The sequence below is a fragment of the Sciurus vulgaris genome (genome assembly GCF_902686455.1).
Source record: "Sciurus vulgaris genome assembly, chromosome: 9".
Lineage (NCBI taxonomy): Eukaryota > Metazoa > Chordata > Mammalia > Rodentia > Sciuridae > Sciurus > Sciurus vulgaris.
The window spans coordinates 63,889,499-63,916,284 of record NC_136469.1 but is presented as its reverse complement, the minus strand read 5'-3'; the positions used below and the strand labels follow the sequence as shown (position 1 = coordinate 63,916,284).

The window sequence follows — 26,786 nt, the reverse complement described above, 5'->3', positions numbered from 1 at the left end:
TAGGGCTAAGTGCAGAACCAGCCTACCAATAATTTAAAGCAGAATGATAATTTTGCATAAGAAAAATCTGCCTTAATAATCCTAAGTAACATTGAAAGTGTGCAAATCTCTAGTTTTACTTTAAAAATTTGCCAGAGAAATAGCAATGGCTATTCATTATTTATATTTAATACAATTATGAGTAATTAAATGCAAATTCCAAAATATATGTTGCATATATTAGATGTTATCTCTGCTGTCATAAATTCTACCAAATTTTCTATTGCAAATAGAGTTTGAATAAATGAAAGTTCAGGTGAATTTTCCTTGCTTTCATGTCAATCTATTTTCATGTGTTTATTTGTATCATTTCAACCTGTAGTTGACTATGTTCTCAGACTGTATACTTATATCCATTTTCTTTGAAAGAAAAACTGTTGACATTTGCTTAAAGGTCTCATTTTCTAGGAACCCTTCTCAGAAAGCCTGTGACATTTTTTTTGTTTGCTTGTTTTGTTTTCTGTAGCAGTCTTTCTAAAGATTTTTGAAGACTCATCTTAAATATTTCTTGTAAAGATATAAAGTCAAGGGTAGAGGCTGTTGCCAGGACTTAACTGGCAGTGACTTGACATGTGCTTGTTCAGAACTACTAGTAGATTCATTTTCCCAGAGACAACAGAAAGGAAGAAAAAAAATCTAAGAAATGAAGTGAGACTCCCATAGGTTGTCCAAAGAATTTGATCCTGTCCAGGAGTCTACAGTGATCTATTTGGCATGTCTCCTCAACCAGCCATTTCTTACTTTTGGAAAAGCAGCTCCTACAGCTATTCTCATTCTGAGTTTCAAATTTTTGGTCCTTAGTTCCTTTAACATATTGGGCTTTGCTGGTGTTTTAGAGAATTGGAAGCCAATGAATCACATTTACTTTCTGTGTACTAAACACTGTTTTAGCTGCTTTATATGTATTAATTCATTAAATCCTAGTATGACTTATAGGATACATCATTCTCATTCTACAAGTAAGGAAACTGAAGCACAGAGAAGCTAAATATCTGATCTATAGTCACACAGCTAGGAAGCGATGGAAGCAGGATTATAAGGCATTGGTAACCACAGCGCTGATAAAATGAGTATATACTACATATAACCTTAGCTTGTGCCTCCCTGAAGCAGGACAATATACTGCAACATACTGCTAAGATTCAAACTTAACTTTAAGGAAATTCTACTTCCAACTAAATCACCCTCCTTAAGTTTCTCGGAGTAGAAACTTTGGAATCTCTACCACTACTCAAATCAGAATCCTGGTTGACCTATGTTTACTATCTCAGATGTCTGAATCCAGTGACCACTGTTATATTTCAGAAACTGAATTATTCTTGCAACTGAATTGTACTATATATTTGTAAGCCCGTCTTCTTGAGGTCTCATTCAATTCTACGTCCCTAGGGAATAGCACACTGGGAGAAAACCGTTTGTTATGAGATGTACCTCCAATATTATACTCTAGTCAAATAAGCTAATAAGGTTTTCATTTGTGGGTACATGTGAACGGGTTTGTTTTTAACTCCTACATATACAAAAGTCAAACTAAAAAAAGATGTAGGCCCAAACTGCAAGGCAGGAGGAGCACTGGCTCAGTCTCCACCCCCACCCTTTCCACTCTCCTCCGGAAGTGGTTGCAGTAATGTTAATGCTTCTTCTGAGAGTGACTCCCTCTGCTGCTCCAGCAAAGCCATGACCTGAATCAGAAAAGTGCTAAATGCAGTTAAGGCCTAATAGAGCACACATACTCTTGCTGTTTGCACTAATTGGAGATCTAGCATACATTAGAGAACAGTTATATTTAAGTCTCAACAATAATTCTAAATAAGCTAACAGAGTTTGCTTAGTAGAGCTGATGCCTTCTCCCTATCATTAAGGGTTTGCCAAAATAGATCAGTATGAATTCTGATTATAACCAGTTCCCAAAGTACAGTGGTAGATATACCAAAGAATCTGTCTTGCTTAGCTCGAACCCTCAATATCCCAGAAAACTGCAAATCAGTAATGTCTATTATGATCTAGTTATTCCTCATTTATTGCAAATGCTTTAAAACTGTGTTCCCTGAAGCTTTGTAAGCATTTTCTAGATATAATACACAAATTAATTTTTCTAAACAAAGATAAACTAATATAATTTCTCTCATTGCAAATTTCCAAAGTGAATTCATGAATCTGCCCCTAGAATGGAAAAATACATGGTAGAATTGGAATGAAATTCAGTTGTTTTCAATACCAGTTGTCAATTTGTTCCACACCAATATGCATAAAACATGAAAGTACTCTTTCATTGGAAGAAGTGTGTTATTTGTGGATTTTTAAAAACACCATAAATTAACTTAAGATAATAGAGAATTATTCCAATTTGGTCAGAGTCTTTAGTAATTCAGTTTGGAGATGTTAACACTCAGAACACTAGTTGGTGCTAGATAAACAGCACATCAATACTGTGTAGTCTAGATAAAATGCATTTATCCAACAGGAGAGCACTAATTCAGAATTATAGGGATTAAGCGTGCACACACACACTCATACCCATACTCTCACTCACTGGGCTGCCTTTACTAGTAAAATGTTTCATTCTTGGAAGTCAGAAGCACCACAAATTCCCTGGAGCTAGGAGTTCCCAGCAATCCTGAATGAAACAATTAGAGCATAGCAGGAAAGAAGAAAGTTGTTGCCTAAAGCATAGAGAATTTCCCAAGGACCTGTTTAAAATGACTGCTGTCTGTCTATAAACCACAGTTACAAAACTCAGTACACTCACAAATAATATCCATTCTGTTTGCTCTTATAGATCTGTTTTTTACTTGGCTATCTCCAAAGAGATATGTTTTCCAAAAGCTTCTAATTTCTCTGGCACTTTTCCAATAATAGACCGAAAATTTCATATTGTAAAGTGCTTAAATGAACTTTTCTATTTTAACTGTACGTTTGTGAAAATAGTCCACTCTGGTCTTTAACTCATAAGAACAAGGAAATCACCTTGAGAGTATGGGTTAGTGTTCTAGTGCAAAATGAGTAGACCGGAGAAATATTGAAGGAAATGGATGTCTGACCGCTAGCCCATTGTAAAATATGTGATTCTGAGATGAAAGTGTTAATAGTGGTTCAACAGTAAATTGGTTAGGGGGTAACAGATAGCAGTGATGGTGACAGTAGCTGATGGTAGAGTTTGGTGCTTTCTACTTCCTTTGATACCTAACAGAGCACAGGCAGAGCTGGTGTCCTGGAACATGGAGAATAACAATCATAAAAGTGGTGGTGGAAGCATTTTGCAGACCACATGATTTAAGGAAAAAAACATCACCAGAAACTGAAAGAACTAAGTGGAGTACATGGAGAAGAACTGTGCACCGAAATAGATACACCCAACAGAATACACTTTTTTTCCAGTTAAGATCAGAATCACTCCTGAATTGCCTGGTCTATAAGAAGAAAAGTGCAAGAGGAAAACACTCAAGTCTATCTTGACTGTGTTTTAATCTCTTCTCCCTTCTTCTTTTAATATCAATCCATTTACTATGTCCTGTTTCATTATGTTTATTGATCCCTTTTCTTCCCAGTCTTTTTAATTGGACTGTTGTAAGCTCTCAGCAGGCATCCTATCTCCTTTTGGCATCTTTGGAGACTTTAACTTGTCCTTTTCCCAAAGAGTTCTCTCACCATGTCCAGTTCCCGGCCACCCCCATGGCTCAGTCTTTTGTATGCCCAATAACAGCAGGCGAATTCCACAGGGAGTCACGCGGTTGATTCCACGTCTATTCATCAGGTTGCTCACTTAAGCTTTCAAATACCTTCCTCTAAGTATCCTGGGCTACCGCCCTGCGAACTTCTTACCAATTTCAAGAAATCTATAACAAGAATCATATGAGTCCCAATGGAGATTCCTTTGTAAAATAGATAGATGAGCTCTGGAGGTATGCATAAGAAAACCAGAGCAGAACCTCGGGGATGGGAGGCATCTGGCGAGAAAAGGAAGGAAGGATTTATGAGCGTGGCCACTTAGCAGGGCAGAAGGAAAATTTACACCCGAAGTAGCTATCGCTAATTCACAAAGCCTTGCTAATCACTTACCTCCCCACCCGGACCACACTCGCCTTGCCTCTGCACTCCGCTCCCCCACTGCCTTCCCCCTCCCTTGCTCCCAGAGTCTCTTGCTTCTCGCAGATCAGAGGGAATGCAGTCGGGGAAAGCCAGTGTCTGAGCATCACTCGGGGAGTTGGGGCTACTTCCTTGCCTCCCCAGCGCTCCAAATTTGGAAAGAAGTGTAACCAAGATTTTGTGTGTGTGTGTGTGTGTGTGTGTGTGTGTGTGTGTAGGGGAGATCCCTGAATTGCCTCTGAATGCTGCATAGGCTTCCTTCCACACCACCAACACCCGCTTTCAGAAAACGCTGCTCTGCTTCTCCAAAGCCAATTATCACCACCCAACCGGTCGAAAAGATCTAGGTGGACTAGGTTGGAGAGAAGGTTAGGGGTCCAGATGACCTGAGAGACTTTGGAGAAGGCAACTTGGGCTCTTTCTTTCCCTCCTCTTCTAGTCATCTTCCTTGGGCCCAGAGGGCACCACTCCAAACTCCAGGAACAAGAAGGGAGCAGGTCCCCGGGGTCTCCACTCCACCCTTATCCACCGCCAACTCCCAAACGCTGTCCTTCCAGCCTGGCTTTACCCAAGGCTCCGGACACTTATTTTAAATCTCACACGCGTTAAATTAAAATGTCAGAGTTATGATCTGGGTGGCTACCCCGAGGAGTTGCAGATTTGGATTGAACAACCAACCTATTCCCCCAGAGCTCAGGGGTTTTAAGTTTCTCCGCCGCTTGGTGGGAAGGAGATACGAAAGGCTAAGAGTGCAGAGGCATGCACACTAGTGGCCTGCCTCCGACTGGGAGCACCAAGTCCGGTGGGGCTGTGTTTCTCCACAGCGCCCCAAGCAGCAGCCGAGGGGCACCAGCGCTTTTGGGTCCTCAGCGGTAGTGGACACATTTCCTTAACTGAGAAGCAGTGAAGACTGTGCAACCCCAGTCACCGCACAGCGCGGGGAGCTTCTGCCCACCATTCGCATCGGGGTGCATCTGTGGTATACCACACGGCCACCTGCACCGAGAGTCTCTTCAAACCTCTGTGTGTACACTATGCAACAACGTGCGCGTGCGGAGCTTAAAGTGCAAGACACCCTTGGCTCTCACATGCACAGAGACGGATGCGTTGTCCACACCCCGTGCGTCCCTGGTCCATCCTTGCCCGTTTCGGAAGACAGATTAAAAATCGTAATAATCAAAGCTTCTTGACTAGTTGGGAAAGTGGAATTTAACGTGGTCTCCTCTTAACGAGGTAGACTGAGGAAGCCAGAACTAGGGAGGAGGAGTGGAAGAAGGAGGGAAGGAAGAAGCGAAGGGAGGTGGCTGCGTAGCCTGGCGGACCCCCTTACCTTGAGCGGCGGAGCCGGTGCCGCTGGCGCTGAGCAGGGCCAGGGCAGGTAGCACCAGCATTTGCAGCACGTATCCTAGTCCCAGTCCGCAGCGGGCCGCTGTCGCCCGCAGACCTTTCCTCATCGTCGATAGAGGTGTGCCGGAGGGAACAACACCGAGACGCGCAAACAGCAGAGAGCCCCACTGGGCAGCCGCTGAATCCGTGCACCGCGAAGCAGTCCAAAGAAATAACGACAACCAAACGCCACACTCCACTTTCTCCAAGGGCAGGGGCCAAAAGGGGGTGGAGAGGAGACGCCGAGGAGGAGTTTGAAGGTTTCTCTTCCCTGTGCCTTTCCAACTGACGTCTCCCGCGAGCGACAGCTCTGCCCCCACTTGGGAAGTCCAGGGAGGCGCAAGACCGCCACCTTCGCGGCTCCCCTCGGCAGCAGAAGCAGCCGCAGCTCCGCCGTGCGCCGAGTGTGGACTGCTCTCCCAGTCCCCTAGCCTGTGAGGAACACACACAGGCACCAGAGGGTGGGGGGAGGTGGGGAAAGTGGGAGGAGAAGGGAGCGGACGGAAGAAGCTTGGGCACGGTGAGGCGCTCCCGTCTCCAATCTCAGTGGTCTCCTGCAGGAGACGAGACGACCCGATTGTCGGTGATGGGTGGCCAAGGAGTCACCTCCTAGATTGGGGCGCACGGGTACTCGGAGGCGCTTGCCGAGCCGAGGAGGCGTGGAGGGCACAGCCCAACTCTGCTGGGGGTGAGCGGCGGCGGGAGCGCGCCCGCCCGCCTTATGTAAGCAAGGATGGAAGGAGAGATGCACGCTTAGTTGGAAAGGCGGAGACCGCTGTTGGTTTACTCGGTGGAGCCGGGGCAAGAGACACCTGGGGGCAGAAGCGGCCGCGGCTAGAGGGAGCGCGCCTGCCTCCCGCGGTGCGCCAGACTAGACTCAGAGCGCAGCAGCGCGCCTCGGGTCACTTGGCTGTGTCCAGTGGAGCTCAGTCTGCCGCCTGCCAGCTTCTCCGCCAGGCCGGTAAAGCCTGAGCCAGACTTCCCGGGACTGGACTCGCCCTAGCACTTCGGGTCTTACGGTTGATTAGGCCAGCTGCCGGCTCGAACTTGTCCTTCGCGATGGGGAAGAAGGCAAGAAGCTTTTGCAGTGTCCTAGCCCACCTTTTGGGTTGTCAGCGCCACTCAGACTGTTTTATGCTCTGAAAGCTTACGACCTTTTTACAGTGGAACAGAAACTAAAAGCGCAACAAAAACTCCTTCAATAATGCTTTCTTTACGTGCATCTTGGTGGCTGGCAAGGTGGAGTTTGTAAAAGGTGGTGAAGCAACGTCGGGAGGAACTCTTCCAGAAAAAAAAAATGCAGTACCAAATTTGTGGATACTCACTTAAAGCGATGTTGGAACCTATGACATATTTTCCAAATTCCTAACAGCATGTGTAAGGACTAAAACTGCTATGATTCAGAAAGAATTGAGTAGTTAGGTTGTGAATTCCTGTTTTAAGGGTGAAGGAGGAATGAAAGAATAAGTGGGTAAAATAAGGAAAGGTTGGACAAAAGCAAAGTGAATGGTTTAAAAAATCCATTACATTGGTGTAGGCAATATTCTGGGAAGAAGAAAATGTCTTCCCAAAATTAGTTCATTTTTAAGTTAATAAATACTATACAAGGAAATGTTAAGTTCTGGATGCCAATAGGGACCATGTGTTTACACATGCACACACAGGAAACTTGAGTTCTAATTTTCACTGTGGTCCTAACTGTTATCCTGGGCAGGTCAGGTAATCTTTGCATGCCTTGGTTTCTTCACCCCTGTAATATGTCAGCTCTTTTCAGTTCTAACGCTCTGTGATTCTGCATGCCCAACTCCATCTAAATCTCTAGTCCCTAAGACCTATTTTGGATAAATCTGATAGACATGAAAAGCTCATACTTGCCAAAGCCGTTGACAAAAATATCCACTTCGTATTTCTATAGAGGTTCTGCCTGTCACAGTAAAATCTCTTCTTCATTCTCTGTAGTGTCCCACACCAAGACTGCTAGGAGGGTAGGCTCTGCTGCCAGACTGTGTGTTGGATTCTTAGTGTTTTGCTGCCTGAATGATATTGGGCGATAAGATAAGGTGTCTCTTTTTCCTAATCTGTAAAATGGGTCTGATAGCAGTATTTGTAGAGTTTTGTGGGGATTTAATGAGTCAAACATATGTAAAATGTCTCACACATAAAATTATTTTTAACTACTATTTCATGGATGGAAGAATCCCATCAACCGCATGCTACCTAGACCAATACTGTTCAAGAGAACTTTCTGGAAGAAGGATCATGTGCATATCTATGTTCTCAAAGTAATAGCCATGAAACATATATGGTTATTGAGCCCTTATAATGTGACTAGTGTGGATGGGAATTTTAACTTTTATCCAATTAATTCATTTAAATTTAAACAGCCACATGTAGCTGGAGTTGTAGCTAGTGGTAGAGCATTTGCCTAGCTCTGGCAAATGGATTCTATCCTCAGCGCCACATAAAAAATAAATAGCCACATGTAGACTGTGCCTACCATGTTGGATGGCACAGCTAGGCCATTAATAACCTGTCAATTGTTTTGAAAATTACATTAAGAAAATGTAGTACAATTATATTTCCTTTATTCCTTTACCAATTTTTTTCCAAGAAGGTTAATATTTTAAATAGTATGGAATAAATTCTTATGCATACTTACTACCATATTAACAACATCCAAAAGATTTTAAATTATTCATTTTTATTTACAACTTTCATGTAAAAGAGTTAACCCTTTTAAAGCAGGCACTTCATCTTGTTCATAATTTTATCTCCAGCTCCTAATGCAGAATCTGATGTATAATTGTTATTCAGTGGATAGTTGTTAATTGGTTGTCAAAAAGACTCAATGGGAAAGAATCCTCAAAGTCTAGTTTAAAAAGGTTGAATTATCACATACTCTGGTTTGGGATATTACAGGGATCAATGGCAAATGCTGCATGAAGTTAATTCCTTGAAAGAATGAGTAAGAGAAAAGAAAGGAAAACAGTTCTGAAATTCAGCCTAAAGAGGGCAGGAGAATGGCTTGAGAGATGATATGTTGAGAAGAGGTAGAAAAGCCAGGGCAGACGGAAGCACAAGAATAAGGAGAGGGGAGTCACCAGGCAACAGAGCAAATTCACAAGCAGGCAAGTTTCCTGCTTTTGGTGGTTACAGATGGGACTTGTCTGAGTATCAACAATCTGCCTAGTTTTTGTTGTCTGTCACATTTTTTTTTTTCATGAAAGAGATAAAATACTATTTTATAGGTTCCTGAGCATAGACTTGTTAAAATCACTCAGATCTAGAGTCAGATATCACTGCCTAGGGAGGCCTTCTCTGACCCATTTACCTAAAATAGAAACAACACATCTTCTCAATTGCATTCACCTGCTTTGATTTTCCATATAGCATTTTTATCTCTACATATGTATGTGCCTTTATACATGCATGTGAACTTACAGGTATATGTATGAATATTCTCCAGTAGACTACATGCTTCTTAAGGGTAGGGATTTTTTTTCTAGTATGTTCAGCACTCTGTACCCAGAAATCTAGAACATAGCCTAGCACATAATAGATGGTCAATAAACATTTATTGAATATTGAATACATGAGTAAGAGTCAGTGGATTTTAAAATTGAGCTAAGTCCTTGACTACTACCAACCTCCAATATGTTTTCAAATTATGAGTAGACTCTGTTTTTTTTTTTTTTTTGACTGTTGAATAAAATAAAGTTTGGATAAATTTCCACTAAAATTTTATCTGAATATGAATTTTTAGGGTTGGGATACTGCAGATGTTTAAGGAACTGACATGAAATTCATCTCATTTTGAAAACTAAAAAGCTTTATTTAAATCCATACAAGGGCTTCCTTTTTCTTGGCTGCAGTGAGTGGAGAATTAACTCTGGGATAATAAATCCCAGTGACAGGTGCTAATGGGAATTAAGCATGCAAATCCCCTGCATATCCCTCCAGAAATCTACACCAAGAAAAGTATGCTATTTAGCATGTGGGCTACTTAGTAATAATAGTATTTACTCTAAACTGGTATGGAAAAAGTTTCCAGTTTAAGGCTTAAATAAAAAGGAACTGAACGTTTATTTTAATTACAGAAATATTTTCCTTCGTTTTTATCTCTGTCCTTATGTTTGACTCCTTCCTTACATTTTATATTTTTAAAAAATAATTATTTATAGCAGTGATATTATTAACAGGCACCATAGAATAAGGAGGATTTTAGTAAATAAATAGGCATGGTAGTGAGGGAAACTCTTTTCCTAACTAGGAATTGGGGGGCCAGAGACCTCAAATAACATTGCTGATAGACATCAACTAAGGAGAGCCAGATGGTCCAGATTCAACTGATTCAATCCTTCTTCTCTGCCTCAGCCCAGAGAGAGACTTGATCTGTCATAAACCTATATACACTGGAGCATTATGTTTTCTATTAATTGTATTAAACAAGACTCATTTGGTTGAAAGTGAAAGAAACACAACTCAAATGAATTTGAGCAAAAAGAGACTTTAGTACTGTATAAAAAGTCAAAAGGCATGGATAAACATTGTCTGCATTAATTATGACTAGCATTTATTGATCAGTCACTATGTGAAAGGTACTGTTCTAAGCTCTTTTATATGGCTGTCTCATTTGGTCTTCACATTAAGGATCAAATTAAAGTACCATTATTGCCTTAGTCCATTCATACTGTTATACTAGAATACCAGAGAATGAGTAATTTATGAAAAGAAGAAATTATTTTCTCACAGTTCAAGAGACTAGAAAGTTTAAGATTGAGGGGCTGGCAACTTGTGAATACCTTCTTACTTTGTCTTCCATTGGTGAAAGAGAAGGTGAGAGAAAGCAAGAGACACTGACCTCTTGACCCTTTAATAAGAACCCACTTCTGCAATAATGAATCCACTCCTATGATAATGGTATTAATCCACTTACAAGAGCAGTGCCCCAAGGACCTACACACCTCCCATTGGGCTCCCATTCCCCGATACTACAGCATTAGAAACCAAATTTCCAAACCATGAACTTTGGTGGACACATTCAAACCCAATGATTATTATCCCCTCTCTACATGAGGCAGCCAAGTAGTTAAGTAACTTTGCCAAAGTTCACACCCAGCATTTATTAGTGCCAGTCTAATTTCAGGTATCATGTTCTAGACCCAGGAACTTAAATGCAACTTACAGGACTTGGTCCCTGTCACCCCCATCCTGATTATGCTTTCTTCTGTTGGGACTTCATCCACAGACTAGTGATCTCAATGCTGGAATTTCTAGAGGCTTTGGGTTTACATTGTCTTTACCATTAAGGCTGTCAGCACAAATAGCACTTCTGTTCTCAAATGGTCAATGAAATCCCAGAAGTTCATTCCTGGCACATCATGGGTCACATACCCACAACTGAGGCCATCACCAGATGGTTGGAATATACTGAATGGCATGTGCTAATTTTGGCAACTGAAAACTTGGATTGAGAGTGGGGAGAAGGGGTTCCCTCCAAAGAAAATCAGCATACCGAGAAGGAAGAATAACTGCCAAGAGAATGGAGATAAGGCCAACAAAACAACAGATCCCTATTCTGTGATGTGTGGGGCAAAGTTCTCTAAGGTTTAGCACTGTACATAGCATATCACTGTAGCAAATCAAGAGTACTACTTAAAAAGGGTTGATGAACAGCCAGCCCCTTATATATTGCATTTTCCATTAATTGACTGGCAGAATAGAGTCCAATTCAATTCAATTTAGAACTTTCACTTTCTCCTTACTACAGTGAGGCTTGGTTCTAAGATGCCTGAAAAAGAATACTCATGAGTAATGGTCCTTGTGTACCAAGGGATTAAAATCTAACAGGTAATATAGCAGAATAAACAAAAGGATTCTAAATAAAGACAAAAATGCTGTGAAAATATAAGAATATGAGAAAATTTCCACTAAAGAAGTATGGGAAGAAAAATATCTAAACGTAAGACTTAAACAAATATATTGGTAATGCTATGCTCTGACAATGAGAGCATTTATCTCTAACAGTAAGAAATCTGAGAGTAGGCAGTCCAAGGCCACTGTGAGAATTCAGTTGTGCTTTTTTAATGGCTTGGCTCAGTGTTCCATCCACAATGTGTGACTTTTGTTCTTGCAGTTGTTAATGGCTTTTCCACCTCTAGGCAAAAAGTCTACTTTCTGTGCAGGAAGAAGGAGCAGGTCTATGGGGATGCAGCCAGCTTAGGCACCTTCCAAACTGCTTTTCTGGAAGCATGCAGCTAAAGCGGTTCCCATTTTCCTGATGCTCTTTCAAAGCACCACCTCTGACCAGTCACAAGTGGTAAATAATGAAGAATACTGTGAATGCTGGCTGGATAATCTATGTTGGACACAACTGCAGTGGAAAGGAGGAACAAAGGGAAGGCGCAGAGAGATATCAAAGTCATTATTGTGTATTTAGATGGGAAATCATTCTATAATTGGTTGAGCAAAAAGGATGGGTGTGTTTTCATATGGAATCTAGAAATAAAAAGATGGAAAGGATGCCATTATTATGTCCACTAGAATGTAGTTATTTGAACTTTGGGGAAGTGTATAGCATTGAGGTAGGGCTTCAGGGAGTTTAGAATTGCATCATAGAGATAATATTTATATGAAAGACACAAGGGAAAAAAATAGGAAAGATGACAGGCAAGCATGGGGAGGGAGAAAGGAAAGAAAGAGAGAAGAAGTAAGGATACAAATAAGGAAGGAAGACAAAAGGAAAAGAAGAAAGAATAAAGCCAGGTATGGTGGCTCATGCTTATAGTCCCAGCTGCTTGAGAGGCTAAGGCAGGAGGATTGCAAGTTCAAAGATAGCCTCAGCAACTTAGTGAGGCCCCAAGTAACTTAGTGAGACCTTTTCTCAAAATAAAATATTAAAAGGACTGGATATGGGCTCAGAGGATAAGCAACCCTGGGTTCAATCCCTGGTATCAAAAAAAAAAAAAAAAAAAAAAAAAGAAAAGAAAAGAAAAAAAAGGAAAAAAAGGGGGAAAGGAAAAAGAAAGAATGAATAAAAATAAATGAAGAGATAAGTAAAAGCCAGCGTGATTTTCTGCATTTGTGTAACATTCTTTAATTGGTATAAGAAGGATAAAACAGTAAAAATCTCAACAAAAATAAAAAGAACCATAGAACATAGTTTATCAGAAAATTTCTGGGGATAGATCATTGCCTACTACAGTTTTTCAAATGCTTCTTTTACTTTAAATTTATCTGGCAAATTGGACCATGGTTGCTTTTCTTGTTTTATCGATTGAAGAAATAAGATACTTAATGGAATGGTGGGAAGACCCTGGATCAGGAAACATGGATATAGGATATAGGTTTCCATTTATCTAACTTATTTGCTCAGAAATTCCTCTAACTTCTTTGCACTTTAATATCTTTATTATAAGAAACAGTAACAGTATGAAATATAAAATTGCTATGAAGGTGAAATGTGTGTGAAAGTGCTTTGTGATGTGTCCATACTTAAGAAATTATTGTAGGATGTTCTATGTTGCCTACTGTATTTAATTTACATAATTATCTGAAGAACAGTATTATTGACTTGAATTTTTATACGTGAACGAGACCACACTAGTGTAAACTTTGGAACTATTCTCGGTAGCTCTCTCTCTACTTTGTATCGCTTGATTGATTACTGAATCCATCCAATTTTATTACTTAGCAAGGGCTGTAGAGCCTCTCTCATCATCTCCAGTCCCACAGCCACAATGTATTTGCATGTTCCTGTGGTCTTGTCATTGCTTCCTCAGTACCTGGTCTGCCTTCATGTTTTAATTCATCTATACACAATTTCCAGAATGATCTTCTGAAATACAAAATGTGTCATTTTACAGTCCTCAAATCCTATTCACTGATTCCTCATTGTTACAGACCTTTTTTCTCAAAGTTCATTACAGGGACGTCCTATCCTTACAAAAGGGGTCTAACGTGAACTAATGTGGCAAATAGCACCATTTCTGCTTCTTTACTCCTTCCTTATTAATAGAATTACCCAGCCACACCCTTTACCTTTTGCTTCTGCAATCTCTTCCACTGCACTCTAGGGGGGATGAACTTCCCTGCTTCATGTACGGTGCCTTAGCCAGAAGACATGCTTTCTGTCAAGTTGCTCCCATTGAAAACCTCTGCTGATTTTCACATGCTCCTGCCATTAGTTGTGAGACTTTAACATTTACTTTGGGTAGCCACCAATTCAAGAGTCACATGAAAAGACATGAGACCTGGAACCTGGTACCTGTTATCTGGAGCCCAGAGCCTGAGACTGGGCCAGCTTAATCCAATTGCCTCAGACCCAATGACACACAAACAACAGAAAAACAAATTCTCATGTTCAGCTACTGAATTCTGAGGTGATTTTTTAAGCAGCATTGTTATAGCAAGTTTCTAATATGTTTAGTGTGAGAAACCATGTCCTCAGATTAAGTTCAAGGAAAATCAGATAATAATCTTTCTGGCAATGCTAATAAGCTAGTAGAAAATAAGACTACAGAACTAACTAGCCTGACTCTGAGAAGCCCAGTGAGAGAGGGATGGATACACATTCAGGAAGGTGAGAGGAAAGTGCACATGCTTCAAATTAAGGATCAATAGAGTTTTAAATGAGAGCACGTTGTGTCTGGGCCTTGAAGAACAAATAGAACTTGTATCTGCTGAGTTGGAGAAGAAAGTATTCCAGCCTGAAGAAACAATGGCAGAGAAGGTGGGAAAGAAAAGGAAGACATGCATGGAAATTACTGACTGCATTTGGAACCCAGAAAGCATTACACTTAATACTATAAGAACATTAATATTAATCTTAATATTTTAATATTATAATTTTAAGAATTGTTAAGAGTTAAGATTTTTGAACATTCAAACACCTGTTAAATGTATGTGTATATTCTTTCTCTATGTATATACATGTTCATTTAATACACACAATAATACTACATAAGAGGTGGATTCATTATCATCCTCATTTTAAGCATGAGGAAATTGAGGCAGAGAGGAGTTAAGTAAATTGCCTACATTAAGTTAGTATTGGATTGGGATCTGAACTTGAATGCACCTGGATGTAAGCATGTACAATGAGACATTTCGTGATGCTTCCAGGCTTGCTCTGCAGTTGGTCTTGCATGATGCATACATTGGAAAGTCACCAAAGATATATGGAAGAGGAAGTGGTGCATAACCATGTTGTAGCACATTGAAGGATGGATTAAAGTGGGAAGAAAAATCACATAGTTTGCATTTAGAAGTATATGCTAATAATCCAAATGAGAAGCAGTGAGAATCTGAAGGTGTATATGTAATAGTAAGCAGAAAATGAATAAAGGGAAGGCTGGGGGTGTAGCTGGGTGATAGAGCACTTGCTCAGCATGCTGAAGGGCCTGGGTTCAGTTCCCAGCACAGGATATATGCAAGATATCCAACAGGGATGGACAGAACTCAGGATGAAAATTTTTTATTATTAAATATCCATGATATAATTAAAAATAAGCTAGGTAACACTGAGAAGCTACTTGCAACAGTAAAGTACCCTCATCTTAATTAAAGGCATTAAAGAATTAAAAATAAGAGTCAAAGGGTAAAGAGGAACACAACATTTTCTTAAGACTACTTGTGTTCATTGAGACTTGAAATAGTTTATTCACACAATGCTGTAATGATTCACCAACACATATTACCTATACTATTTGGTTTTTATAGTCCTTAACACTGCCTGGTACAGAAAAATAATATATATTTGAAAAATAAACAAGCATTTAATTTTTGAGAAATTTCTAAAATATATAGGCTAAATCAGCTATATGTGTTAGAAATCTTTTACTTTCAAATTTTCCCCTAAGTTTATTTATGAGTTCACTGTTAGAAATGTGTTCTGTTTTATCTTACAGAAACATGCCATAAATTATGGTCTGGAATTCATCCCACACAATCCTGCTAATCATGTGTCATTATATGGAAAACAATGCTATTACAGTGCATATAATCCAATCAAAACACAACTTATAATTAAATGAAATAAAAGGCACATGTGATTCCTGTGTTTATGGTATAAATAAAGAAAAATGAGGAAGAAAATATAAGATTTTATGGAGATTTTCAAGTTCACTTTATGATATTTCCAACAGCTCTCAACAATGAAACAATTCTTTGATTTTTTAATCCAATCTCAACTGGAAATAGATTTTATTATCTGTAACATAAGTACAGTACTAGTGCTAAGTAGCCTTATGTTGATCTTAGTTGTGTTTTTGTTTGTAGGAGGTAAAAAAATTGCATCAAGAGGAAAGAAGAAAGTTAAAAAAAAAGGAAATAAAATTTTCTTGTAAGATTGAACAAATGAAAATATAAGGAAAGAAAGAAAAAATAAAGCAATTCAAGTGAAAACTTTCTAAAGCTGTTTTAAACTGAATCATGTGACACAACAGACAAAAAGAAAGAGATGAAGTTAAATATTGAGGAAACTGTTGTCCAGATAACCACCCACCTTGTCCACCAGATGGCCCCACTGGCCAAGAACAGCCTGGTGAGCACGATTCAGTGTGCAACCAAACATCAGTGAGAATCTTACAAATATCCATTTTAACGGTGAAGTCAAACCAAACCGTTATTTGGTTGCTCAGAGAATTTTGCTACACTCACTAAATTTGACTCATCATCATTGTCTACACCAGTGACTAACAGAAAATCCTAAGAGTGGTTGCATAATAAATAAATGAGTAAATTTTATAATCAAATTATGTGCATTTTAATTTAATCAATGCTACTTTTTATTGTTCTTTGCAATTTTATTTGTTAGGACCAGGAAAACCTTTTGATCATTATTATTCTCAGAGGTAAATTTTGCCTTGCTCTTCTATTACTGGTGAGGTCAGAGAACTTCAACATTTATTACTTTTCTTTGCTGATGTGCCACTTTGAAAAGTCCAAGGGGACCATTTAAGGTAGCAGTTTACCCTTCACCTAGCTGACTGTTCATTCAATCTATAGGTTACTCTGGTTATAGATTAGAGGAGATCTGTTGAGTGCATTTATGATTATAGGAGTCAAGGTCAAATGATGTGAAGAAAACCTGTTCGAATAACTGAGGAAGCTAAATCTTCCCAAGAATAAATAAAATGAGTTATTTTAGGAGTACGGAGACACATTGAACTGACCTCTGCCTTCAGGTTCTCATCATAGCCAACTAACTTTCATTCTCCTAGGACTCAAATTTTAGTTGGTTGCTTGGGACATTGAAAACTTCAAGTATCTTTGCCTCTGCTCTTGATTCCTACTTTACCAGAAATTTCTTTTCTCATAAGTAGTCCAGCCATTCTTCAAAATCCAGTTTCCAATGCTAGTCCATGTATAAGATTTCCTTGAGTCCCCCAGCTTCTGGTGCTCTGGTCTCCTTTGAGGTTCTCATGCTTTTATAGCACCTTCTATTTATATCTCTTCAAATTCAATAATTTCCTTCTGTTCCTTTATATGGCATGTATGATTTGAGTCTGGGTCTCAGATACCTTGGACTCTTTCTTCAACAATAACTAACACATGTATCTACACATAGTAAATGGATAAAAATGTGCTAATAAGTTCTTTTGCCTTTGCCTGAACAGATCAGTCCTCCCATTCATCTGCCTGGGGAAGAGGGAAAGGCCCAGGAAATGGGGCATATCTTTGATTAGAAGAGAAATGTATAATGGAAATACTTCACGTTTACTTTCTGAATTCCAGGATAGAATTTTTATGCACTCTAACAATGGGTTTACATATTAGTTTCCAGAGTATAGAGAAGATGCTTCTTACATTTAAGACTCAGGCCATTAAACTTGCTGATTTAAAGAATGTAATATGGAAAAGTGAAAACCCTCTATATCCAAATCTCACTCTGACTCCAGCTAGTGGGTTGAAAAGCACTTAAGAAAGCAAGAGTGAACAAGCAGTTTGTAGTGCACTTAAGTGAGAGAAGAGTATGAAAACTTCCAGCCAAGTTAAGGGAAATTTTATAGGTTAAGAAGAGGAGATAGCAAGATTACATGATGATGGACCTCCATAGGAAAAAAAAAAATTAGAAAGAGGGGCTATTCAGCATTCTGAATCTTTGATGGAAACTTTGCATCAGAGAGATACACACAATGTGGTTAATGCAAAAAGAGCAAGGGGTAGCACTGATTTGGACATCACAGTAACTTCCATACCACTGGGCAGAAGTCAAGTGTTTGTGGTGAGAATCGTGTTCTTTTGAGCACACAGGACTCCACATGAGAATGGACCATAGAACACCAATGCACCTGACTCTCACCAAGTGTTTCTGAACTTGGATTCTGAAACAAAAGTGCCTGGGTTCTAATTCCTGCTCTGTCTAGAAACTTTCACAAGCTGTTCATACACTTTTCCTGTATGTAAATTGGAATGGTAATGTTTTTATATGAGGCAAACAAATTCATTTATACAATGTATGGATAATCATGCTTGGGATAAAGTGAACATTAAGAAATATTAACTACTTAAAATGTTAATATTATTAGAGTTCAGAAGTATCTATAAAAACTGTTCAGAAATCTCTTACAGATGTAAATGCTTGTTATACCAAATATTAGTATCATTTTCATATTTTAATCCCACCAATTTAATGTGTCATATCCACTCATACAAATATTTTTATTTTCCAAAAATGAGAGTGATTTATGAAAATTTAATTTAAAAATACTCAATGTATTCAATATTCCAAATAAATTGGCAAAGGCATGCTAGAATAAAATGATACAATTATGTGATTATAACATAAAATGTGAGCAGCATGTGTATTTATGTTTATACCTTATGTTCCCAAATTCAAGATAACACTTATAGTAAAGGAAGCCTAGGAGGTCAGTTCTGTGAAAAATAGAACAATAATTTTGAAAGGGGAAAACTCTAAAGGCAGTGTGACATGGTGGTCCTAGGATCATAAGTGCGGACTCTCAGTGTTCCTTATGATGCTCCCCCCATGCTTTTCTAATAGCAGTATTTGGTTGGAGCTAAGTCTCTTTTGCTTAATTCTACAAAAGCTTCTATTTATGAAAATCTCCCAGAATGAAGTGTGAATATGCAGAAAACCCCCAGAATGAAGCTTTCTGACCTATATGAGTATTTAAAGTAGCAATTTGTACCTCGTTAGTACCAGGGGCTAACCAACTGAATATATCACTCAGAAAATATTATAGACATATCCATTTTTTAACATGTCAGCATTCAGTTGAAAGATGATGTCACTGATGTGTGTTTCAGGGTTTCCCCTCCCCCCACCATACATGTGAGAGGCTCATGTGCAGAAACCTGCCCTTTTGGAGATAAAAATGCCTATTTGTAAGTGAACAGATGGTGTTCCTCAAGTTCAGAGACACATCTTAGGCAGGATCTCAGGGGGAGGAGGGACCACGGGTAGAGGAGGGCTGGTGTAGTTTGAAAAGGCTTCCTGGGTGATTCTGATATCCTCTCGCTTCGCCCCCACTGTGCAGCACTGATTTAGAGCTTAAAGATATATAAATGTCATGTAGACGCTGATTCGAGCTGCAGAGTAAAAAAATGAGCTCTTTGCCTGGTAGAAACTTGTCTGATTACATTTCTTTGCATTTTATAGCATAATTTTCAAAGCCTGAACATCCCAACAATATCTTAAAGTTGACTCATTTAAAAACTTTTGATTAGTTCAAATACTATATTATTTTCATTTGTTGTAGTGGCACTGACTTACAGGTCCCACGTGGTCATTCAAAGATAATTTTTATTTCCATATATATGTACACACACACACACATATATACTACACATATTACATGTGAATGTGGTCGCTAAAATTATAATGCTATGTGAATGTGTGTCAGAACAATTAAAATAATTACAACTGAAATTACCTTTGAAAATCCTTTAAATTAACCATGAAGAACACTCTGTGTTTTGTGCATATAAACTTGTCCAGTGATTCTTATGCATGATAAAATTTAAGATCCTCTTGTTAACCTAAAGAAAGAGAGGAAAAAATTTATTTGCAGATATCTGAACATTCAATCCAGTATGAATTTCAGGTAATATTTAATTCCAAGAAGTGAGGAATTCCAGGCAGAAGTGCCAGGAAGTTACCTTGGTTTCCCTTGGGCAGTAAATAAACTTAACCACGCTAAAATGAAGTTAGTTGTGTTTTCCTGAAAGCACTCAAGATTTCCAGCCTTGGGAGGGTGGGCAAACAATTCTATTTCCTTTATTTAAATAGTGCTAAAATCAGATGGATTTGGGATCTCTAAAAAGAGGAAGTTGTCAGAATTAAATACATTTTCTGTACACAAAAAGATTGTGTTTTATGTTCTGCTTTGATATGATAGTGGATGTCAGAGTCCTTCCAGCCCAATTCTGAACTCAAGCGTCTCCTAGAGTCCTAGAGGGAAATGTGAAGAGAGAAAAGCAGTAAGCAAGTGAGAATCCTGCTGGAATTCAATGACAATCCTGGGGATGGTAAAACCTACTTTATTGCCACAGGTGCACCAAATCACCAGACCAAATGTCACTTAGCTAACAATAGTGTCTGCATTTTGTGTTCTCCTTATAAGACAACCTGCTCTGATTTCTAAGATTAATACGTGTGTGTGGTAGAATATAGGGTGTGTGTTTGTTTAGGGAGAGGGAGGAGGAGGAGAGAGAGTAAGAGAGAGTAAGAGAGAGAGAGTGCCTTGAGAGAGAGAGGGAGGGAGAGAGAATGAGAATAAGAGTTGCTAACAAGCTCCTTTGGAATTCAAACCAATACTTCTCTGTGACTAGTTTTCTAGTATTTTTCAGGCAATTCTGGAGTAGATGGCACATGCATACATGCATGCACACACATTCACACACACACACACACAAAGTTTGTACATAACACACAGTCAGCCCCCTCTGATTCTTCATCCATGAATTCAACTAGCCACAGATAGAAAATATTTGAATGAAAGAAGCATCTGTATTAAAGTCATGTGAAGATATTCTTTCACTATTCTCTAAATAATAAGAGTCTAACAGCCATTTCTGTAGCATTTACATTGTATCAGGTATTATAAGTAATCTAGAGATGTACATAGGCTCCATGTGAGTACTAAGCAGTTTGAGAGAAATGCCTTGAGCATTAGTGGATTTTAGTATTCATGGCGGCTCCTGGAACCAATACCTCACATCATTTACTTACCTTTAGGAAGAGAATAATAAATGTGAATAAATAGAGTTGTTACAAAGCATCACTGTTGATGGACATAAAATGACCTAACAGGGTGCATGGAATATAGTTAAGTGTAAATTAAATGGGATCTTCCTACTAATAGTTCTTTTATGTTGTCAATCACCTTGCAATCTCCCTTTTAGTTTACTCTTTTCTCTTGTGCCAAGTTTTAACTTTAAGTGTCTACACTCAGACTTCAGTGGTTGAAGAAGTGTTTTCAAAATCTGTTAACAGCATCTTGAGTGATAGAGCATTTCCTGTCCACCCTACTTTGTCTGAAGTTTTCCTATTGAAGGGTTCTCTGCTGGGAGGCCTCACATCTGCATGCTAAAGTAGCCCAGAACTGCAGAGGCTCCCCTTCCTGCAAGAAGTAGGAGTGGAACTCCTCACAGGACTTGACCTTTGCCTATACCATCATCACAGCAAACTCAGTGGTCTCTGGCCATTGCCATGTAGCACCAGCTTAGAAGGTGGCCCATGAATATAAAATGAATAAAAAATTAATGATTGGGTAAATATGTAAATCCTTGCTTTCCTGACTGAAGAGGGCCAAGAGCCAGAGCCTCTGGGCTGGAAACAGTGTGTGCACCTGGTCACACACTTGCTGGCCTGCTGTGTAGGATCTTGAAACAGTAGGCTCTTTTTGTGCCATCTTAAATCCAGTTCTCTCTTGATTCTGTTTACCTCATAGAAGAAGGGTCAAGATACCAAGGTTTAATTATTTTCCATAATGATGCTCTCACTAATGAGCAGAGGGCAGGGTGACAATTTGGGACCACTTCTTAATACCTAGTCCTGAACTTTCCACTCTTTACTCCCTTCCCCCACATATAGCCAATCTACTTCCTTTCCAGGTCTTTCCTCATTTTGCTGTCCATACTGTCTCCCAGGTTTAATATACTCATCTAGGTGTGGACCCCAGCCAGTTTTTCTCGAAGCTGCTGAGACAACATGACATTTTCAAAAGTAGCTTTGTAACATCATAAGGAAGTACAAAATATAATATAAACAGCAGCTAAATAGTTATGCTTTGAAGTTACAAGAGTCTACTTCTTCTGAATGGTGCTGCTTTGACTTTGAAGACAACTCACTTGACTGCATGCCCTTCTGGGTCTCGGATGGTTTCATTTGATGTCATCTTTGCTCCTGACACACATAGGAACACCTGGGGCATTTCCTTTACTTGAAGTTTAGGTGCAAAGGACTTTATGCCAAATTTGTATCTTCTTTACAAATCTCCAGTTGCAAAACTGTGTCTTCCACAATCAATGATCCTACTGTGAGGACTGAAGGTAGTTGACCCCATTCTCTCTTCTTTAGGTTATCTGTTCCTCTCAGTCCTAGACAGTTTACTGATTTACTACTTAAGACAGCTTTGTATCTCACATGAACTTCAGAAAATTTGTTAATGTCCACTTGTTAAACATCCTCCTTTTACAAAATCCTGCCAAATTGGCTTAGTTGTTGTCTATGAAGTAATCACTGAGACCTCCAAGAGGGAAAGAGGCTCGCCCCCTGGCCTGTGCATGTGACTGCCTGCATGCACCCACATCTTTAGCATAAAGACTTGGAGAATAGTTTCCATGGCTTTTGAATTTTGTATTCTCAGGTGCTAGGCACAGTTTCAGAGTAGAGTCCTTCCACAAAAGCAACAGCACTTGTTTTGAGTGATAACTTGGAAATACAGGCACTCCTAGACTTATGATAGTGTTATGAACCAAGAAATCCATTGTAAGTTGAAATTGTTTTAAGTAAAAAATGCACTGAATTCACTTAATCTACTGAGCAAGTAGATTAATTCACTCACATTGGCCAAAATCATCTACTGTAAAGACTATTTTATAATAAAGCACTGAATGTCTCATGTAATTTAATAACAACTGCACTGAAAGTGAAAAATAGAATGGCTGTATGGGTATTCTATAGCTTATATTGAATATGTATTGCTTTTATATCATCATAAAGTAAAAATAAATTAGTCAAACCAGGAAGCCATCTGTATATGAATTCTGACATCCATCAAATTGAGACTCACACATAGGAAGAGAAGGTTTATATCCCCCAACTCACCCTATTTGTATAGATCTGCTTTTCAGATCACTTGGACCTAGTGTTAATTTTGGCCCTTTTTATTTCATGCATCTTTATTGTGAAAGGGACAATTCTTTTTTAGGACCTTTCTTTTACTAGGGAGCATTTCCATATCCAGCGACTAGGTAGGCAATGTTAGCTTAATTATTGATACTGACTTTTGTCATTTTTTGTCATATTTATAATCTCCCAAGATAAATATTAATATATAAAGCTACAATTGTGCATATAGAATGCACAATTCTAGGATAAAAGTGAAGATCTGGTTGAAGAAAGGGGGTAGATAAGAAAAAAATGGAGAAGAAGTGGTTTGTATCCTCCTCAAGAAGTGCCAGGGCAGGACAATTTGTAAAAATTAAACTAAGCTATTTGAAAGGATGGAGTTCTGTAGATCAAAGATGTTTCAACTTGACAGTACTTTCTATTTCTTTTTTGGGGTGAGTACTGGGGATTGAACTCAGGGGCACTTGACCAGTGAGTCATATTCCTAGTCTATTTCATATTTTATTTAGAGTCTGGGTCTCACTGAATTGCTTAGCACCTCGCTTTTTACTGAGGCTGACTTTGAACTTGCAATCCTCCGGCCTCAGCCTCCCAGGCCACTGGGATTACAGGTGTGCACCCATCACGCCCAGCTTGGCAGTGCTTTCATTCACCATGACTCCTTGGTCCCAGCGTTCTGAAGAGGTCTTCCATGATCATCTCCCTACAGGAGCTCCCACCCTCGTCTCTACTCTTCACCATATTTTCCTGCTTTTTTTTTTTTTTTTTTTTCCTTTTATGATTCTAGTACTAGAATTCTCTGTCTTCTCACTAAATAAGTAAGTTCCATGAAGGCAGGGGTCTTCCTTATTCTCCACTGATTCCCCAGTGCTTTTTATTGTGCCTACTAACTACTTGAATGACTAAATGAAAATGAAATCATTTAAAAAATATCAGAGTAAATTCTTAATTCATTATTAGGTAGTTTTTCGTGAATTATTAAATATTTGGAATTGTTAAATAGAATGTTGGAAATAATTTGATATTTCTATATAATGGAAATTATTGGAGTGAAATATTCACTTTGTGAGTGCTACTATAAAAAAACTCATTCAGAAAAGAACATTTTAGGATGTTGTTTGAATCTTAACAATACATATAAATATTGAGACTAAGAAAAAAATTCTAATATCGTTATGATAAAGACCATATTAGAGGGTAAAGCCTACCCTAAGGGAAATTACATACTCAGACAATAGCAACCTCAGTGGAATACCTTGAGGAGAACAGACACTAGTGATTTAAATGCTCATATGAATGGAGTGTTGTAGGCCACACATTAATCATCCATGCTTGAGAGTCTGCTTAAGTGGATGATGTTCAATATTTAAAATGCCATATTCATATATAAATATATTTGAAAACAAAAAGTTCTAATATTGTAATTAGTATAGAAATGCAACACATATTGATTAATTTAAGAAAATGAATGTTTTGCTTACTCATTTTTATGTCAAAAATGTTTTTAAAATGCAGACGGTAGAACAGTTACTTATTTTAAAATATTAAAAACAAGTCAGATGATAAGAACATCTTGATGTCTTACATTAGCAATGTCTATGCAAAGACAAATTAAACCCCAAGAAAGAAGAATATATTTATACCCATAAAATATATGAAGTATTTTAATACCTGGTGGATAAAAATATAAATACTAGGTAGAGATGATATAAGACGGGAAAAATGATGATATTTTCCAGAAAGAAAAATGGGTAAATCCTATACATTTCATTTTGCTTACACCAATCTATGGAAAAATTCTAGGTAAGAGGATTTGTGAGATTTAATATAAGTTATAATTCACTAGGAAACAAGCATGAATCTTTAAGAAAACTTTTATCAAAGTAACACCAATTTTTTTTTGGACAATTGTTATGTAGATTATGTCAAGGGAATGTCATAGATATAGGGTCAGTTTTTCCCTAGGTAAGTGAAGACAAAATGTTAAAAAGTGACCCATATAAATAAATAATCACAACTATTATCAATGTTTCAAGTAAAACAAAATAAATCCAACCAATGAATTTAAATCTCCAGTGACTGCAGAAATAGATACTCCTGACATTGAATAATAATAAAGATTTGTGTTTGGGGAGAGTGGTGGGGAAGAGGTGGGTGGAATCCTTACATTCTGCCTTAGAAGTATAGACTACTTCTCTAGAATGAAGGTCTGGCTAAATCATTTGAGGCAGAAAGTATTCGAGACGGTGCCACATATATTCATATTATGTTCAGTATTACACTTTCTAGAACAATGAAAAGTTGGAAATTCAGAATAGCTCTGTGGAAGGTCTGGGTCTTAAGGAGTGATAAAAGAATCTGTTTCTCCACACCTTGCCTCTTCTTCAAGTTGAGAGAATCTCAGATAACAATGAAACTTGGCTTTGACTAATGTGGACATGGAAGACTAGCAATTGCTCTCAGTATCTTTCAAGGTTGTTTTAGAAATGGACTATTTTGCTAATGGAACACTGGACTACATCAGAGGTCTTCTAATTTCCCTAAGTAGTAAAAAACAGTGCCCATAAGCCTGAGGAAGCATACCTGAAAAATTAAGCTTGGTTTCCTTTCCCACTTACCTTTTATAATTGTCCTTCTCTTACTTCACTGAAGAAAGACACACTTTCCTTCTACTGTGATGCAGCCATTGTTGAATTGTCTTGGAGTAGAAGTGCTATTTTCAGCACACACAAAAAAATGACAACTCCAAATGTAAGGGCCTGTTGTGAGGAAGTAAATGAATCTAATAACAATACCAAATCCATTTGCAAGTCAGATGGTTTCTAATTCTTTGCTTTCAACAAAATTGAAGGAGTATCTAATTGATTTACTATTTGATGATAGATCAAATGGAATAAAATTGATGGTGAACCCTATCTTATTCTGGCAATAAATAATATTCATCCCTGGATACACAAACTAATTGGGGGAATAAGACTGCGTCTATCTCATTAAGAGATGCATTTCTAATAAAAATTTGTTCTTTACAGTAATTATTACAAAACATGTAATATATTCCTGTTGTTTTACTCAAGTTTTTACACCTAATCATTGTAATTATATCTCAGTTGAGAGAAATTTTTAGCACTTAAGAGCCTTGTAATCAGAGGAACATTTTTTTTAAAGTTAAATTTCAATCTACTTGCATATTATATTGCAGAAAATATGATGGGGGATCACTAAAAGATGAAGACCTAATAATTTATTATATCTGAATAAAACTGTCTACATGAGTGAAATGGATGTGTAAATTTGAGAAGAAAAGTCATAATGTTAAGTTTCTAACTGTTGAAGAGATTTTCCTGCATGTTTTTACATGGATAAAGACAAGTATAAAATTGCTATTATTCATCCATAAATTCCACTGACTACATTTTTAAGTGATGTAAGCCTTTTATTTTAAAACATCAATAATTATAAGATATTAAAAATTACATAATTTGCAATACAGATTTATGAAAAATTAGATGCCAACTAAAAATTCTGTGAAGGGTTTACAGCCTTCAAAATTTGTTTGAGGGTATCAAAGCACAACTTTGAAGAGCATTGAACTAGTTCTGGTATAGTCATAGAATGCCTCTTATCCACATTAGAAGGAAATTTATTCAACTAATAAAAATTAGAACAGAAATGAATTTTAATGTAAATATAGGAATCTCACGTGACCTTCTGGTCCCATTTTTAGGTGGCTGTCCGGATGACATTTTTTTCTAGAATTTTAGCTGAGACTTATTTACTATATAAACTAATAATTGTTGTTTCAACACATGGAATTGTTATGGGGCAAAAAAGTCTGCAGTGAATAGGAATCTGAATTTAATTACATTGAATGTTTATCTATTGAAAAGTTAATAACTGCTCAGCCTATAGAAAACTGAAAATATAGTTATCTAAATGTGTTCCAGTTCAAAAAGTA

At 38.1% G+C, this 26,786-nt stretch overlaps 1 protein-coding gene across 1 annotated transcript in view; it reads right to left on the bottom strand.

Moving 5' to 3' along the window:
• Positions 1-9,209, bottom strand: part of LOC306670170 (netrin receptor UNC5C-like) — a 356,297-nt gene extending 347,088 nt beyond the window's left edge. The window contains 1 exon segment of the mRNA XM_079154743.1: positions 5,456-9,209. Coding sequence (XP_079010869.1) covers positions 5,456-5,579 — 124 coding nt within the window. The 5' untranslated portion in view covers positions 5,580-9,209.
• Between the last annotated feature and the right edge of the window lie 17,577 nt (positions 9,210-26,786).